At 45.9% G+C, this 18,833-nt stretch overlaps 1 protein-coding gene across 3 annotated transcripts in view; it reads left to right on the top strand.

Annotated features, from left to right (window-relative positions):
* The window catches only part of TXN2 (thioredoxin 2), a 25,559-nt gene extending 11,894 nt beyond the window's left edge, over window positions 1-13,665 (top strand). For all 3 annotated transcript variants that reach the window (XM_015410195.1, XM_015410196.1, XM_015410197.1), the window contains exons 3-4: window positions 247-370; window positions 13,080-13,665. In XM_015410195.1, the coding sequence (XP_015265681.1) occupies window positions 247-370; window positions 13,080-13,196 (241 nt within the window). In that variant the 3' untranslated portion in view covers window positions 13,197-13,665. The remainder of the gene's footprint in view (window positions 1-246; window positions 371-13,079) is intronic.
* Window positions 13,666-18,833: the final 5,168 nt, after the last annotated feature.

The following is an 18,833-nucleotide window of genomic DNA, read 5'->3' as shown; positions in this document are numbered from 1 at the left end:
ACAAGGTGCAAATAACACAGAAGAGGCTCGAAAATACCTTTTTTGGGACCCTGTGTAGAAATGCTACTAATAGTATTTAATTCAAGCTTATAAACTCTTGACAGGAAACTCTCAGGGTGGATATTCAAAGTTCAGAGGTTTTCCTTGTGGTTCAACAGTCACTTCACCCTTGAAGGGAATGAGGAAAAGCTGTTGCTGCTGCTGTTTTCCTGACTGAACGCTTAATGTCCTTTTCTTCACTTGGAGGTGGTGTGGCCCCTGCAAGATCCTGGGGCCCAGACTAGAAAAGATGGTGGCAAAGCAGAAGGGCAGAGTGCTGATGGCAAAAGTGGACATTGACGACCACACAGATCTAGCCCTTGAATATGAGGTAGGTGCCCTGAATACTACTGGTGTGGGTGTGAGAGAGAGTGTGAGCATGATGAATTCTTATTTATATAATATAAATATTTTATTTATTTATTTATTTTATTCCATTTATACCCCACCTTACCCTGCAAGCAGGCTAAGGGCAGCTCACAACATAGTAAAACAATAAATAATAATTCATAAAAACATCACCGAAACATCAGTTTAAAATCCCAAATGGCAGCATTCATAGTTCTGACTGCAGTGACTGCTGCACTAATGTCGGGAAGGGCACGTTTTTCTTAGAGCCAGGATCAGCTGGTGCTGGCGCCAGTTGGTATCGGGAGTGCCCTAGGTGGATGGTGCAGATAAAGCAGGCAGGTTAAGCAGGGAAGGCCGGTGTCATTTGGACATCCACCCCGCCTCAGCCAAAAGCCTGGTGGAACATTCAGCCATCGGATAAAATTATAACTACTGTCGCTGACATTAAGATGTAATGGTATAAATGCGGTGTGTGTGTCTCTGTGTGTTAAGTCACTTCCAATTTATGGCGACCCCATAAATGAATCTCCAAAACTTGCTATCCTTAAAGCATTGTTCAGGTCTTGCAAACTGGGGGCCATGAAAATAAAGAAATAATAGCTATCTAGTAGGGTGAATAAAATAAACAAAAAAAAAGCACCCAAATACTTAATTGTGGATTCAAAATATTACTAGCCAAGGCCAAGCGTAAAACAGAAGAGATCTTCACCATCTTGCAGAACACATTTCAAAACTCGAGGGCATCTAATGCTAAGACCCTGCTCCTTGAAGAACCCCCTTCTTGCCTTTGAATAAACTGGGACCTGGAGCAGGGCCTCCCCAGTTGATCTTAATTTTTTTTAATTTTATTTTCTACATAACTCCTACAAAAACTACACACTAACTAAAATTACAGCTGTACAACGACCATATATGATAATAATTATCGTCTTAGGTCAAAGCTTTTCTCTTATTCAGATTATGAATAAAAATTCCATTCTATTATTTCAATATGCAAAAGATTAAAATTATTGACAGTGCAAGATTATGTAATGTAATATAAACATTTCTTCGAAAGTTTAGGCTATTTTCTGCCTTTCCCCCCCTCTCTTCTTGCTTTTATCGTGCCAGGGTGGTTTGGGTGCTGCCGCTCCCAATTCTGATTCAGATTCTACTTCTGAGCAGCCATCTACGGATGTTACGTGGCTTTCCAAGCCATGCTGACTGTCCAGTTCTCCTTGTTCTTCTTCCTCTGTGTTCTTTGTACCTTTTTTTGATTCTTGATGTCTCTCCAAAAACTGCTTCACTTTGGTAAAAGAGTCAATCTTTTCTTTTTTGCCTTTGTAGTTGAACATCAAACCTTCAGGTAGTATCCATCGGTAGGTAGTGGAATTTTCCCGTAAATAGGTGGTTAAATTCTTGTACTGTTTTCTCTTCTTCCTTATCTCAAATGGAATCTCTTTCAATATTCTGATGTCTTCTTTAATCTCCAGTGTAGTCCCAGATGTTTCTTTCAATATTGCATCTCTTATAGATCTCTTAGAGAATCTGACATATATTTCACCAGGCAGGGTTTTTTTCTTAATAAATTCTGAATATGTCCAATAGATCATATCCATTTCACTTTGTAGTGTGTTGATCTTAAATTTTAAACTCATATGGGAGCAGGCGTTCCCTGAGATGCATAGAATGCAGGCTTAAAGATGTGAAGGCATGGGGGGAGTGAAAAATTCAGGGGAAAGGTATATTTCTGTTGGTGGTGGTGGTGGTGGTTGTTTTGAGGGGATAGACACTTTATTTTTTCAGTGGAAAATTGGAATATATAGGGAGCACTAAGAAAAACACCTATCAGATATTTTCTCTTTCAGAACCAAGTACAGTGCTCATCCAGGCAAGTTTTTTCCACACTTAAAATATGCAGTATGAAAAAGTCCGAGACTTTTTTGATTTTCCCAATGGGAAGATTGGGGAATTTTAGGGAACACTCTTATATTGCAGACATATGCAACATTTTCAGGAATATTTTTAATAGTTTTGGCAACAGTTGATGTGTTTGATGATAACAGCATGAATGAGTTCAGTGTTTTCATTGTTAATAAAGTTTTGCTTAATATCCAAACATGGTAGTAGTTCTACCTATTGTGACTCCTGAGAGAGTTTCATACTTTTAAATTCCATAAATATGTCAGACAGTACCATTTTATTTGCTATTGAGTTATAAAATGATGTGTTTTATGCTGTTAAATCAGTAAAAGAAGTTTAGGCTTGATAGGCAAGTAAGTATTGTGTATATTGCAATTTCCCCCAAAAAACCCTTTGTTTTCTACGAAAAAGTGGGTTTTGTTTCCATCACATCATAATTTATGGAAATTTCCAGGCTGTTTAGGGCTTTGGGAATCAGCACCAGCATTTCTGATTTGGCTGGATCTACACTGGTGGCTAGTACATTTGTTTCACTGTGGGCCATGAAGTGATTCTACAAACATATATCCGATACCAGTCTAGCTGTTGCATTTTGCTCCAGCTACAATAACTGTTTTCATGGGCAGCCCCATGCAGAGAGCATTGTGTAGTCTGATCTAGAGACCACTAGGCATTAATCACAGCGGCCAGATCTTTCTTCTAATGGAGAATGTGGTTAGTGAACCAGTTGAAGTGGATAAAGGGCACTCCAATCCAAAGCCAACGCTTGGGAATATAGGCGTGAGGCTGGGTCCAGTGGCGCCCCAGGGTGTGACTGTGGTCTTTCAGGGAACACGTGATCCTACCCAAGGTTCATCTTCTTCCTCCTAACTGGTCCTCCATGAGCATTCCTTCTCTTTCATATGCTGTGTTTGTTTTATTTGTTCTAATAATCCTCTTAGGGCTTGGAAGGAGGGCTGGTGGTGGCTTGTTCCCCTGCAGTGAAACTTTTGCAAGGGCCAGGATGGCAAGGAAATCAGAAGAATAGCAGCAAGGATGTAGCAATATGAAGACAGAAGCGCAAGCCATGGGGGAAATGGAACAAATTGCTACAGGAGGCGCAGAGGTGGTCCTGTCCCTGGCTTGTGATCCCTGGCTGCACAAGTACATTTGCAGCATTTCCTATTGCTGCTGTTTAATGCTTTAATTAGTACCAGCAGGGTGTTAGGTCCTATATAAAGCACAGCAGTGACAGGATCCTTTTTTCCTAGTGGGATTACAAACTAAGTGAGACAGGAGGGAGAAAGAGAATGAGAGACGAGGTACTTTATGTAGTAGAGACGCACACTGGGGCAGGGTTGGGTTATTTGGCAGCAGACACCCTGGGGTGGACCAGGAAAGGCTTTGAGAAGGGATAAAGATAATCCCCTGAGTGATTTTTATCAGTCAGTCCATCTTGATATTCACTGCATGGGGAATAGAGCTGAAGGATGACTGAATAATGAAGGGTGCAGGGAGGCAGCAGCTCAAGAGGGTCACGGGTGGATCAGAAGACTGAAAGAATACAAAGAGTTAAGAATGGGCCCTTTGTACATGGGGGAGAATACAAGCAGGAGCTCTCATGCTCTTTAAGAGAACTCCCCATTTGCAAAGCTATTTCCATGCAAAAGCTAGAAAGTCACTTTTTAAAAAAAAGAATGGTTATATGTTCTGTTTCAGGAATCCCTTCTAAATCTGCTACCCAGTTTATTGTATGGGAAACTGCAGAAGCCCACTATGTTGTGATTTTACATGGAGCCCACGACCAGCATAATTGGTTTTCATTGCCTGATTCTGAAACATGTTAGACAACAGACAAAAAAAAATGGACCACGGTGTATAGGATACAACCAAGTAAGTAAAGAACACCGTGGAATCAGGCTGACTTAAACACTCCTGTGGTCATTAGGTGTTCTGCTTTATTAGTAGTATATCTGACTAAGCAAAAACAAATAAAGTTGTATTATTTCTCCAACTTCTCTTGCCAACTTTTGAAATTGACACCGTGAATCTCTATTACATGGTTGGCGATTCCAATATTACACAGTAGATTTATTTCTTTCCAAGACTTTACCGTTATCTTTCTGCATGTTTGGCAGTTACAAACAAAATCTACCTTGGATTCCATGCAACAGTCGACAGATGTTTGTATACATCACCTGATGAAGATACATGGTTGAAATGGTCTGAAATCCAGCTGCTCATATTGCATTTTCACATTTTAAAAAAAAAATTCTTCTGAGACTTCAAGTCTGTTGTAGTTTTTCTATGGTTTTCCTGTATTACATGTTCAGTTGCATATTGTGTTGCATTTGTTAGATGTTCAGTGCTGTTGTAGTGTTATGAATTTTGTATGCAGCTTATGACTGTAGATTACTATATTAAGATGCATCTCATGTATGTCAATTTTGCACTGACAAAAATATAACTACTTTGTTTTTGTTAACATCATTATTAGAATTTGACTAATGACCACAGGAGTGTTTAAGTCAGCCTGATTTCATGGTGTTCTTTACTTACTTGGTTGATTCTGAAACATAACATAAGGGTAGGAACAAATTTAAAATGCAATTTATTTTAAAAAGCACCTTATAGGACAGTGATGGCGAACCTTTTAGAGACTGAGTGCCCAAACTGCAACCCAAAACCCACTTATGTATCGCAAAGTGCCAACACGGCAATTTAACCTGAATACTGAGGTTTTACTTTAGAAAGAACAAATCATCCATTAACTTAAGATGATCCAAACAAAGTAAGGAAAGCAATCCCAAATGTTTTCATTTACTTAAAATTATTTGGCAGAGAATTCAACACTTTAATGATGGTCTGGGCCTGGCTGGGGCCATAGGTTCGCCACTACTGTTATAGGAGCACCCATGGATCAGCAGTAGATGACCTGCGGTAAGGCATGTATTGGTGTCTCAGATTTATTCCCCAGAATCTACTAAACAGAAAAATTTTATGTCGCAGGAACTGAAAAGGCCAGTATCTTGGAAAGCCATTCCTAGTTGAGAGTCAGCTGTACTGGGTTGTGTGGCTCTATGATCACACACACACACAAAGCTGCCTTATATTGGACCAGACCATCCGTTCGTCAACACCAATATTGTCTACTTAGATCTTCCGTAGCTCTCCAGGGTCTCAGGCCTTTCATATCACCTACTACCTGACAATGAAGAAAGCTGACAGGAAAAAAGTTCATTCATTTGAAATGCTGTGTTGAATGAGAGTTTTATGGATACTGTGGTCCTCCAAAAAAGACAATAAATGGCTTCTAGATCAAATTAAGCCTGAACTCTCCCTAGAAGCTAAAATGACTCAACGGAGGTTATCATACTTTGGTCACCTAATGAGAAGACAGAGTGTCCCTAGAAAATACAATAGTGCTAGGAGACGTTGAAGGCAGCAGGAAAAGACCAAGCATGCGATTGGTTGACTCAATCAAGGAAACCACAGCCCTCAGTTTGCACAACTTGAGCAAGGTTGTTAATGATAGGACACTTTGGAATTCATTCATTCATGGGGTTGCCATAAGTTGGAAGCAACCAAACGACACTTAGCACACACCTACTATCTGATTCTTATTGAAGATGCGAAGGATTGAACCTGGAACCTTCTGCATGTCAAGCAGATGATCTGCCATTGAGCCCATGGCTCTTCCTCCAAAATAACCTAGAATACAGTACACATGTATTAGCCTTACATTGAATCAGACCGGTGGTGCATCAAAGTCAGTATTGTGTACTCAGACTGGCAGTGGCTCTCCAAGGTCTCAGAAATCTTTCACATCACCTACCACCTGATCCTTTTAACTGGAGATGTTGGGCATTGACCTTGGCACCTTCTGCATGCCAAGCAGATGCTCTGTCACTGAGCCACGGTCCCCTCCCCAGACCCTTTGTATGGAGCTATGAATTGGACCCACAGGTCAAACCTTGCTGCTTTCATCAACTCTGGCCTTGAGACAAGCCATTCTCTCTCCGCCCTCCATTTGAAATATGGAATCAGTAATACTGACCTTTTTATTTTCTACAGGGTGGTTCCGTTTGTAAGGATTACAACAATGTATAATGTATGTGAAGTGATTTAAAGTATGCTAAGTGGTTGTGTGGGCTTATTCAGATCAGGGCTGGAGAAAGAGTGGGGTGTTAACGTTTACCTTTGCACAGCCACACCAGAGCTGGCCTGAGAGGGCAGTTTGGGGTAAATAACAGCTGGCAGAGGGCAGTGTTGCATCAGGAAAACAGAATACAGGGGAAGATCTAACACCCCCACTCGGCTGTATGGGAGCACAACCCCAGTCACAGTTCTTCCCGGGTCCAGCATACTTGGGCCTTAAGGCAACTTGGTACAGCAGAAACTTTTTAAAGCCTTTCTGCTTGTGGTTTTCTGGATCATGAACCATTTTGGTCTCCCTGTTGTTGTTCTCTAAAAGGCTCTCTTCCTAGCCCTGTGAGTTTTCCGCTGATTGCCAGTCAACCACCCCTCAACTCAGCCTCCTCCCCCCTTCCCCTCCCTCTGTTTACAAGGCATTGGCTGACATCTCAGCCTTTGCATTTCACAACCTCTTTGCGGTGGATTCTTTAGCAGGGAGTTGGAAAGAGAGCAAGAGACCCCCTCTGTGAGCCTTGGAATGCCTGTGCATTCTTTCACACAGGCCCTGGCCTGCCCCTGGCTCCGGGCTGTCCCAGTGGAGCCTTCATCCGTGATGCGTTTCCTACTGGGGGTGGGGAACAGAACCTTCACAAGGACTCTTCCCAGAGCTGCTTGTCCACCAGCCAGGACTTTATTTTCCAATTCTCAAGTAGGCCAGGCATTTGTGTCTTGCTTCTCTCCCCAAGAGGGGCCCCAGAGTGGTTTGCATTGTTCTCTCCTCCACTTTCGTCCTCACAACAACGGCCCTGTGAAGCAGGCTAAACAAGACCCCCCCAAAAAACCCTGAAAACACTATTGCCATCAGCCATTAAGGTAGCCAATAATATATCCTTACTAAAAACATTTATCTGATAATTTCAGATAACATTAAATCCTTACTCAATCCTGTGGTAAAAGGGCAGTTTTTACCACGGGTTTGCGTAAGGGTGGAATGTTACCGGAAACGATCAGGTAAAGGTTTTTAATAAGGATATATTACTGGCTATATTAATGGTTGAAGGTAATAGTGTTTCCAGGGGGGTTTTTTTGGTCTTGTTGAGCCTACACTGGAAATTTTCCCATTATATTTTGATACTGTGAAGTCAGGCTGAGAGAGAGCATCGCTAGCCCAAGGTCAGCCAGCAGACTTCTGTGGCAGCATATAGATTTGAACCCAGGTCCCTAACAGCCTAGTGGGAAATTTTAACTGCTACACTCCATTCACATTTGGACACCCTGGACCTTAGTTCTGCTGCTCCTCCAGCTTTTGGTAGTGGGAGGCCTGTTGCCTGGTCCATCCTGTGGGTCTATAGGCACCTGGGACCTATTACTCCATTTGTTCCAATGGGTGGTCCTTTCTCTTCAGACCCAGGGCCTCTCCCTGCTAGGTAACTCTTGTGGTGGTGGCCAGAAAGGCAGGAGGTGAGGCCTGCCTCAGCCTGCAGCCACCTCACTTTGAACTCTTTGGTACTCGCTTTGACTTGCTGCTGCCATTCCTATTAATTTCCAGCTGAGCGTATGCTGCTTCTGTGGTAACCCTTCACTTTATGCTGCTGATGGACAGATTGGATTGTGGGTGGGGAGAATGAAGGGGTTGGCTGCTGCTTCCTTTGCCTAGAGCCCCATTTGTCACCTTGGCAGCATGACCTACAGAAATCTTGAGTGAAATAAAGCACCTGTGGTGACAAAAAAAGGCTAATGCGGGCTTTGGGTATATCAATAGAGGCATAACATTGCAAGATGTCATAGTCCCACTGTACACTGCATTGGTCAGGCTGCACCTGGAGTATTGTGTGCAGTTCTGGAGGCCTCACTTCAAAAAGGATATGGACAGAATGGAGCAGGTGCAGAGGAGTGTGACGAGGATGATCGGGGGCCTGGAGACCAAGCCCTATGAGGAAGAGCTGAGGGACTTGGGAATGTTCAGTCTGGAGAAGAGGAGGCTGATTGCTCTCTTTAAGCATTTGAAGGGCTGTCACTTAGAGGAGGGCAGGGAGCTGTTCCTCTTGGCAGCAGAGGATAGGACTCACAATAATGGGTTTATCTTAAGGGCGGGGAGGTACCCGCTGGATATTAGGAAAAACCTTTTTACAGTAAGAGTTGTGCAACAGTGGAATGAGCTGCCTAGGGAGGTGGTGAGCTCCCCCTCACTGGCAGTCTTTAAGCAGTGACTGGACAAACACTTGTATGGTTCCTTCCAACTCTGTGATTCTACCTCCTCCTTTGGGCAAGTGGAAGAATGGGACACCTTCTTTTGCCATCCCAGCAACAACAAAATCATTTTCTGTGCTTATGCGAGTGGTTTCCAGGTGTGATGCCTTTGAGCACTGTGGTGCCCACCTGTTGCTGTTCAGTCACACAGTTGAGTCCAACTCTTCGTGACTCCATGGACCACATCATGCCAGGCCCTCCTGTCTTCCATCGTGCTCCAGAGTTTGCTCGATTTCATGTTCGTTGCCTCGACAGCACTGTCTAACCATCTCATCCTTCGCCATCCCCTTCTTCTTTGACCTTCAATCTTTCCCAGCATCAGGGTCTTCTCCAGTGGTGTGTGGTGCCCACCTAGGTGCTTCCTAATGGCCATTTGATCCTCTGGGGGGAAGAATCCAGCGAGCCTTGAATGGAAAGCAAAAACAGGAGCTTAAGATCCCTGTGTACCAGCCGTCTGCCTGTCTAAAAGCGTTGACCACCTCCTGGGCAATTGTGTCACTGCTGTATACCATGTACTTGGATGTAGATATACACTTTATGACTCTGGGCTTGGAAACCTCTCCCTGGGCAGTGCAGGGAGCAAATCCTTCCTCCCCCCTTTGTGGAAATTGAGGCCAAACTGCAAAACAAAAAGTGAATCCTGCTCCCATTGGTTGCTGTTTTTTGATGGCTCCACCCCAATGGCAGACGTTTTGTAATGGGTGGGTACTATCTGTTTTCAAAATCTAGAAGTACTAGGGTTGCCAGCTCCAGGTTGGGAAATACATGAAGAGTTTAGGGGTGGAGCCTGAAGAGAGCAGGGGTTTGGGGTAAGGAGGGACTTGAGTGGGCTATAATGCCGGTCAGTCCACCTTCCAACGCAGTTATTTTCTCCAGGGGAACCCATCTCTGTTGCCTGGAGGTCAGTTGCAATAGCAGGAGATCGCCAGCCACCTCCTGGGGGTTGGCAACCCATAAACCCATTCGCAGGTTCAACAAGGCCAGGGGCCCCAGTCTCATGCCCACTTCTTTTCCAAGCCTTTATAGATAAATAGGGCATATGAGAAAGGGGTCTGAAGTGGATGGAGACCACTTTGATGTAAAGCAGCTATTGATCTCCCCCTACTCTAGAAAACCATGTAGCAGTAAACAGTGTTCCCTCTAGGCTGAGTTAGTGTGAGCTGGCTCACACAGTTTTTTTAGCCTCCAGCTCGCTGATTTTGGTCTTTGCTCAGGAAGGATGGCTCCAGAGCAAACTAATTTATGCAGTAGCCAAGTAGTTTGCTCACAACTTTAATGCCGAGTAGCTCACAATGTAGGATTTTTGCTCACAAGACTCCACAGCTTAGAGGGAACATTGGCAGTAAATGACAAAGTGATTAAGTGGTTGTGCTGTTCAGTACTACCCAGAAGTCCCCGCTATGCCGCAGACTTCCTGTATGGCTTAGGGGCGTATCTTTTACTGCTGATTTCCTCCAGTTTCAATCATGAGGGGAAGGGAGAACACATGTGAAGCCTTTAATCCATAAAGAAGTGCTACTAATAAATTCTATCCCACACCTTCCCATAAGCATGCGTTCTTATGAATATTCAGGTTCTCCTCCCTGCCTCACCCCAAAGCCAAGAACATTTTGAGGGCTTACAATGACGTTTGCTAACTGGCCCCTAGAGGGCACTAAAGAACATCGAAATCCGTTGATTCGCACATGGAGCCTTCCCTTACCGGATAAAGCGTGGCATGTGGTGCTTGAAGGAGCTATTCTGCATTGGCCAGCAAAGGGGAAAGGGTGGGGCCAGTTAAAACAGGCCTTTGTGTCTGGAGCAGCCTGGTCTGGAAGAGCTGTCCACTGGGGTGGGTTTGCGTGTGGTAAATTGCTGATGCCAGCAAGACCTGAGGCAGCTGGGAGTGTGTTTGATGAGAGGCTGCATTCCAGGGATGGACAGCGTTCAAGATAAGGATGGGACAGGACCCAGTGGCTAAGCTGCCTGAAGATAAGGGCCCCGGAGGAGCTGTGGAATGTGTCAGCCTGCTCTAAAGTATTTACGAAGTCCTCCTGTCGTTCTCTTAGTTTTAAAGGGGCTTGCCCTTGTGTGGCTTGTGGGTTTTTTTGTTTTAGCCTTCCGGTGTATAAACCGTGCCACATAAGTGTGTGAACTGATTATTAGCCTGAATGTGTGCTTGTGTCTTCCGAAGCGAGTCAGACCTGGTCCTCGCTTGCCACCTTGTCCTTAGACAAAAACAAACAAAAACAACACAGGGTAGCAACTGATAGAACAATACAGCGAATTCCAAAATGAGATATGGTAGGACATGACAGAACTCTACAGGGGGCAGAAGTTTTGGGCCTGCTTTCTGACATTTCCCTTTGTATTGCTCTAAGGCACATTACTAGCTGGTCTGTGCATTCAGCAGTTACACAGGCAACTGCAGGAAGGGAGCTGGGGGGGGTGCTTGTGCCCTGCGGAGTTCTTTGCCCCTCCCTGTGTCAAGCAGAATTAATTAAGCAAAACAAGGGAAGGACTGTGGTTTAGCAGTGGAGAATCTGCTTGGTATGCAGAGGGTCCCAAATTTAATCCCCTGGCATCTCCAGTTAAAAGGATCTGGTAGTAGGTGATGTGAAATATCTCTTCCTGAGACCCTGGAAATCTGCTGACTGTCAAGAGTAGACACGTCTGACCTTGACAAACCAAGGCTCTGACTCAGTAAAAAGCAGCTTCATGTGTTCAAATGGCTAACTTCTCTTGCCTCTTCTTTCCTGCAGCAATTTGTGCCCTCCTGATATTGTGCCCCTGTGGGTCAGTTGGGCCCCCAGGAACATTGGGGGGGGGGCTGTGGTGAGAAAAGAGGGCAAGACTGCTCTCCTGTTCTTCCGTGAATGTAAAGGGAGCCTACCATCCAGGCAGTGTGTGCGCATAAGAGGCTACATGTTCAGGTAAAGGCCCTTGAAATGGAGGAGCTGTTGCTCTTTGGCAGAGAGCATGCTTTGCATGGTTGAAACCCCACGCTCAGTCCCTGGCACCTCCGGTTAAAGGACCTTGGGTAGCAGGCTCTTCTCTGCTGAACGCCCTGGAGGATCAGTTATAAGTAATACTGAGCAAGGCGGATGGATGCTCTAACTCAGTGCCTCAATTTGCATACAAAACATGGCTATATAGAGCTGGAAGGGACCCCAAGTGTCATCTGGTCCAAGCCCCTGCACAGTGCAGGAAAGCCACAGCCACACAAACACCCATGACCCCTGCTCTGTGCTCAGAGGAAGGTAAAGAAATACCCTCCGGGATCACTGGGCCAGTCCGACCTGGAGGAGAATTCCTTCCTCACTGCATAGTGGCAATTGGCAAGAGCTGAGCCCTGGCTCCTCCCTTCCTGCCGTCTCAGGGTCTGGCTAAATTCAAGTGTGAACTTGGACTTAACAGTTCTCACATTTCAGTGACTTCCATCTTTGGCCATTTTCATCTGTACTTCCTTAAATGCACATTCAGGGGAAACAAAATCTCTTATGAGCATCTGCAGACTGAGGGTATTGGTGAATGTGAGCTTGATGGCAGACGCACAGCAGAAATCAATGACGGGGAGCCCAGAGTGAGCAGTGTAAATGCTTTAGATCTTCTGTCATTTCCAGGCATGGCATTAAACTCTGTGTTGCCTTTGTTCCTGTGCAGCTGGGGCAGGGCAGGGAGGAGGGTGTAGCTAATGCTGGGTTACTGACATGGTCACTGGTAACCAATAACCATACAGCCGTAAGCTGCCTCCTGGCAAGCTTCTAAGCAGCCATAAAGGGTTGTCTTTCTCCACCCACGGCCTTCTCTTTTGGAGAAACGGCTGCACGGCCTGAAACCTGTGAAGGGGTTTTGCTTCCCTTCAGATCTTTTAACAAGCAGTTGGAACTTCCATTTCTGGAAAACCCAGAATTGTTTAGAAAGCAGGCAGGAGACATTGCTGGTCTTATTGAAAGGAAAAAAAATCAGGGTTTTCTCTCTCATTCTTTTCCTGCCCTTATTACTTTCAGAAGTTATGTTCACAGAGTTGCACCGACTTAAGCAGCCTTGAGCTCTGATGAGACGATTTGTGGAGCCTGGCGCTCCAGACCAATCTAGCCATGGTTTTCACTGGTTTCCCCAAACATGTAGCTTTTTTGGTATCCTGAAGCAGGTTTGTTAAGATCCAAGATGTTGGAATCATTGTCCATCCTGTAAACAACTCCCTGCATTTCAACATGACAGACATTTAAAAACACACACACACACACAACCTCCCAGGGAGTTGAACGATGCTGCTAAATTCCTTGCAAACCCTCCAGTGGGGGGATGGGAAGCTTAATCATTCACTTCTTTAAAAGTCCTGTGCCTTTTGTTTAATGTTTGCTTTCGCTGCTCCTCCTGAAATGCTGGTCACAGGTCACTTGAGCTCAGCTGTTGTTTCTTCTGTGTCCTTATTTTTTAAGGTTTCGGCCGTGCCTACAGTCTTGGCTCTGAAGAACGGCAGCGTGGTGGATAAATTTGTGGGGATTAAGGATGAGGATCAGCTGGAAGCCTTCCTCAAGAAACTCGTTGGGCCTTGAGCAAGCCGAGGACAGCAGTCACCCGAGGCCTCTTGCGTTTTGTCCTTCTTGTCTGTTTGCTTGGAGGGGACGTGTGGGTTGGAGGGAGTGGGCGCCATCTTCTTCCCCCTTCCTTATGAGGGGTGGGGGGAAGCAACACTCCCAGGAGGTTTGAGCGCGATGGGAAGGCTGGTCAGTTGGTGGTGGAGGCATGGCCCAATGGCCAGTGGCAAGAAAGGTGGGACTCCTGCTGAGGGAGAGAAGTTTCCTTCTCCACCCTGACCCAGGCTAGAATCAATGTAGTTCATAGCTGCTGCCGGTGAGGAGGGGGCAGATTTTGTGCAGGATTCTGTCACTCTGCTTTCTCTCTCAAATATTTTCCTGAATCGAGTGCGGCGCTGGCTGAGGTAAAAGCACCTTCCTGGGGTCTCCTTTAAACTGGGCTGCTTCGCCTAGCTGCTTTGTGCAGCTGGGAGACCAGTTCAAATGAGGTGCCGCACAAAACCCCCCCCCCCCCCCCGTGAGCAGGTGTGTTTGCCTCACGTTTCTGTCAGGCCCATGTCCTCCGTCTAGAAGCAGTTTCAAATTGGGTTGCTGCCACAGGGCCTGTGTCTTTTCTCTCCCCTCTCCTCCCCCAGCGTGCTGCTGTTTATATACCAAATAAAGAGAAATATTGTTTGGATTTATGTGTAGATCTGCAATAAAGACTGCTTTAATTCTTTTTCTTTCTGTAGAGAATACCTTATTTGCTATATAGGGTATCTCTTTTGGGGCGCTATAGGATGGGTTGATAAGATCATTCTGGGAGGTTCTTGATCGCACTGCAGGAGCCAGGACATACTGCAGTCACCGATCAGAATGATAGTCCTGATTCATGGTTGAAAATATTAACTACATGCAACAATTGGCAGTTTAACCATGTCCTCAAATCTTCTCCCTGGGATGGGTTGCTTCACCCTGCCTGACAATAGGGGGTGGCTGCAGGGGTCGTTTCGTAGAAAAAGAGCTAGGGGAACTCATTAGCATATGCCACACACCCTGACATCACCGGAAGTGTGTCATAAGGCCACACGGCCCGCCCCCAACAGTCCCGGCCACCGCCACTGGCCTTGCAGCTCCACTGCTGAGCCCCATGAGGGGCCCAGCGGTGGACCTGCAAGGCCGGCGGGAGTGCAAGGAAGCCCCGTGAAGGCCCTCCCTGGCCCCAGGCAGGCAGGGGTGGGGAGAGGCAGGGAGGAAGCAACTTACCCTCCCTCTTCTCCTGCCTCCTCCTGGCTGAATGAGGGCTGGAAGCGGGGCGGCCGGAAGCAGGGGGCGGGGCTTCGTCATGTGCCCCGCCCCCCGTACCTCACCCGGAGGAACTGCGATCCCCCACGATTCCCCCCGAAATGACCTCTGGGTGGTTGTATGCATCAGACATTTGCAACCAACTAAAGGAAATATTTATCTAGGCCATATGAAATTCATTTTTGGAACTCTCTAGTAAACGAAGTTGTATTGGCCCAATAGTACATCCGTGGGGAGAAACACAAGTTTATTGAAAGAGCAGCGGTGTCTGTGAAGCCAGAGGTCCCAGATACATTCCTTTTCATTGGGAATGTCCCTATGGACAAAATGCAGAACCATGAGAAAGGTTGCAGTTGTTTAGCACTGCCTTGTGCTTTAACACACTTTGTGTAAAACAGTGGTGTTTGCTACTGTACCGATCCCTTCCTGAAAGCACACAGATGGCCATCGTTGGAGAGGCTGGGTCCTGGGATCATGTAGATTATTCCAATAAAGAAGTTCAACATCTGCATGTTATGGGTCCAAGCAAATTCTTGTGATGGATGGATGATTGATGCCCTGGGATTTGGATTTTGGCGTCCAGCACGTATTTTCTAAAACACCAGCCCGCCTGCAAGGAGAGTGCTTGCAGGAATGGGAACAGGACCATGGCACTATGGTTTTCGGAAATGAAATTCAGTATAATTACCACTGGCTAAAAATTTCTGGAGGAAGGCAGCCAAAATGAACCACAGCCTGTTCTTCCTTTGCCATATGGTTTTTAGTGCTGGATTTCTACCCTATGCTATTTGAAGTTTCATCTCATCTTAACAAAGGAATCTTATTCTACAGCAGGGCTGGTCAGCCCATACCTTTGGCCCGTAACTACTGTAACCTTTAGACTGTGACAGTGGAGTTTATTTGGTCTTGCCTGTAATTGAATGTAGCCCCTCCCAGCTACTTCTCTGCTTTTGCCTGATCCTTGGAACCATGTCTTTTCAAGCACCTTGTGGCCAGCGCCTGATTCCTTAACAGCTAGCCTCTCCACTCGCCACACCCACCTCTCTCTCTCTCTCTTTTTTGGGGGGTGGAGAAGCTGCCCTTCCCCCCCCCCCAGGCAAAGCCAATACTTGTTAACTTCTCGATGCTATCGTTATAGCCTCCTCTATTGCTTTTGCCTTTACAGAGGTTGTTTTCAGTGTTGTTTTGATGCTTAACTTTTTGGTCTCAGTTGCTTCCTTTTCTTGCAGCGCACAGGATCTAAACGTCGGGTTTGTTGCACAGGAGAAGTTTCACCCAGCTTGTCACATGAGACGCTTTGCAGCAAATCTTTTAACAAGCTACACTTAATGTCCTTGAGTGTTTTCCTGCAACCATAATTGCCCATCCAGCAATGTTCTTGCCAGATTTCCCAAGCCAGGGTGCTTGTTGGGCTGATTCGCCTGCAGGAAATGGAACCAGGAAGAGGGAGGAGGCTGTGTTCTCCCATTATTTGGCTCAGTCCCTGACTAGTTGCTACAGAGCCTAGCTTTTGCTTGCATTAAATTTGGAAGAGATCTTAAACACAGTGTTTTGTCTATTTGTCGTTAAGGATTCCTTGACGCATTCTCAAAGAACAAGACTTTTTCATTCTGCTGTCTTGGCCTTCCTAGGGTCTCCAGCGAATGGCAGTCATCTCCAGAATTCTCTCTCTCTCTAAAAATGTTGAAAGGGTAGTACACGTAATGTCATTCCAATTGAAGGTTGCCAGGCCACAACAACTCAGAGATGGTGCCTATTTCTTTAATGGATGCCTGGCAGGGACAGAGGATATAGCTGTACCTCTCAGCTCCTGCCGCCTCTGCTCCAGTTGCCTTCCGTCTGCTGGAGCAAAGAGGGCTTCTTGGGTTGCCACCATGACCAAGCTGTCTGAATGGAGTGGTGGGAACGGGGCACAGAAGAACACAGCTGCCTTCTTGGTTGCAGCTGCCAGTCCATTAAAGTAACTGACATAATCTTTGAGTAGCAAGCTGGCAAATTCTTTCTGATAGCAATATGTAAGTATTTTTAATTGGTATTTTTAATGAGGCTTGAGTGTTGGACTGGATGGGCCATTGGCCTGATCCAACATTGGCTTCTCTTACACTCTTAAAAGGTGGCTTGGTGCTTTTTTGCTTTTCCGGTTCCTATGTTTTCAACATATTTTTAAGCTGTTCTCTGGAACAATGAGGGACAGAAGCTTAGTTTTCCATGGCTTACCTTTCAGCAGTGGAATCCCAGTTCCTTGCTTGCTCTTGTGCCCGCTTGGAACAGGCATGCTTCCTGTCTGTAGCAAAGAGAGGCATTGTCAGCGAAAGGCAGGAAAAGCCTGGGAGGGGAATAGTCCTGGTATGCTGCTGCAGTGGTTAACTTTCATGCCCTACCATAAACACCCGGACAGGAAAAAACAGCTGTAGGCACTGTGACTTTGCATTGTGTATTTAAGAGCCTGCATACATGGGCTGTTTTATCGCTTCCTCCCAAGGCTCTGGGGTCTGGGTAGTATTGTGTGCTGTCGAGACAAGCCAAAGATTTACTGGCAAATCTTAATAGATTGCTACTCGTTTTGTATGTTAAGGTGACCTGAATGTTTCTGGGGAAGGAAAAGGGGACAACAGTTCTATAGGCATCTCATCCCATTTGCTTTCTCCAAATCCCGAATAGTTTTTTAAAGCCACTAAAGATCTCTTGAGGCTTTGGAAGCCTTTGGAGCTCTGAATTTACAATGCCTCCCCGCAAAAAGTGGAAGGACAAAGATGCTTCCATTGCTCAGCAAGCCCTGCCCTTTTAGTTTCCAGTCCTTTTTTTGCCATTAAGGTAGAAGAAGAGAATATTGGATTTATAGCCTGCCCTTCACTACTCAAAGGAGTCTCAGAGCGGCTTACAATCCCTTTCCCTTCCCCACAACAGACACCCTGTGAGGTAGGTGGGGCTGAGAGAGCTCTCAAGAACTGCCCTTGAGAGAACAGCTCAGAGAGAACTTGTGACTGACCCAAGATCACGCCAGCAGCTGCATGTGGAGGAGTGGGGCATCAAACCCAGTTCTCCCAGATTACAGTTTGCACTCCTAACCACTGCACCAAACTTAGGCCTTACTGATAATGGAGAGAGAGAAAGAAAGCTCTCTTGGAACTGTAGGTTGCTTGTTAGACATGGATTTGCCATGAAGGATTTGTGTGTGTCCCCCCCCCCCCCCAGTAATTTAGAAAAGTGTTCTATGCCATTACCTCTTTTCTCTCAGTCATTGCAATGTGCCTGCTTTGTCTATTTTGGATACCATATATTGTTCTGTTCCTGTCTTAATAAAAACCGCGGCTTGACTCTGGTGACAAAGGTGTCGTGCTCTGCTTCAGAGGTTGCAGTTCACGTATCATTGCACTACTGGCTTCAAAAACCTCATTCCTAAAATAGCTGACACAAAATGTTCTTGCCGCGTCTTTTCATTCCTCATTTGCCCTCCGGTAGTGAGGGACTGCCCTGACCTGGGTGGCCCAGGCTAGCCTAGTCTTGTCAGATCTTCGAAGCTAAGCAGGGTCAGCCCTGGTCAGTTATTTGGATGGGAGGCCACCAAGGATGTCATGGTTCCCTCCACAGAGGCAGGCCAGTGGCAAACCACCTCTGTTCCTCTTTCGCCTTGCAAACCCTATGAGGGATGGCAGTAAGTCAGCTGCAACTTGACGACATTTTACAGTGAGTGACTGGCTATGGCCAAGAGAGTGTGATCTGGTGGTTAAAAAAGGTAAGGGTTTCCCTTGCTCGAAAGCCAGTCAAATCCAACTCTAGGGGGCAGACGGGCGGTGCTTATCTCCATTTCCAAGCCAAAGAGCCAGCACTGTCCAAAGACTTCTCTGTGGTCATGTGGCCGGCATGACTAAATGCCAAGGTGCATGGAACGCTGTTACCTTCCTACCGGTGGTATCTATTTATCTACTTGCAATTTCTTGCTTTTGAACTGCTAGGTTGGCAGGAGCTGGGGACAGAGATGGGAGCTCACTCCATCACATGGGACTCAGGTCTCGAACTGCCGAGCTACAGACCTTCCGATCTGCAGTTCAGCGTCCTAACCACTGAGCCACTTCAGCCCCAATCCGGTGGTTAGGGAGTGTGAAATCTTATAACCTTGCTCACCTGTCTGCTTGCTTTTGCCTTTCTGCTTCCATCGCACTACTGTGCCCCTCTCCCAGTTGTTAAGAGCTGTCTATGCGCAAGCTGCCATGCTGCCTAGTAAGTAATCAATCAATCAATCATTGTGACTACAGGTTCAGTATGCTACAATAAGAATTACCATGTGGGTAACTGACTGGGGTAATTTGAGGTAATTGACTGGGGTAATTTAGTTGAAATGTCTGCCACTGTTGCTATGTTGATACAGAA

The sequence above is a fragment of the Gekko japonicus genome, unplaced genomic scaffold (genome assembly GCF_001447785.1).
Source record: "Gekko japonicus isolate JY-2015 unplaced genomic scaffold, Gekko_japonicus_V1.1 scaffold933, whole genome shotgun sequence".
NCBI classification, from domain to species: domain Eukaryota; kingdom Metazoa; phylum Chordata; class Lepidosauria; order Squamata; family Gekkonidae; genus Gekko; species Gekko japonicus.
Note: the sequence above shows the minus strand (reverse complement) of the source record. Positions and strands in the feature narration are given on the sequence as shown.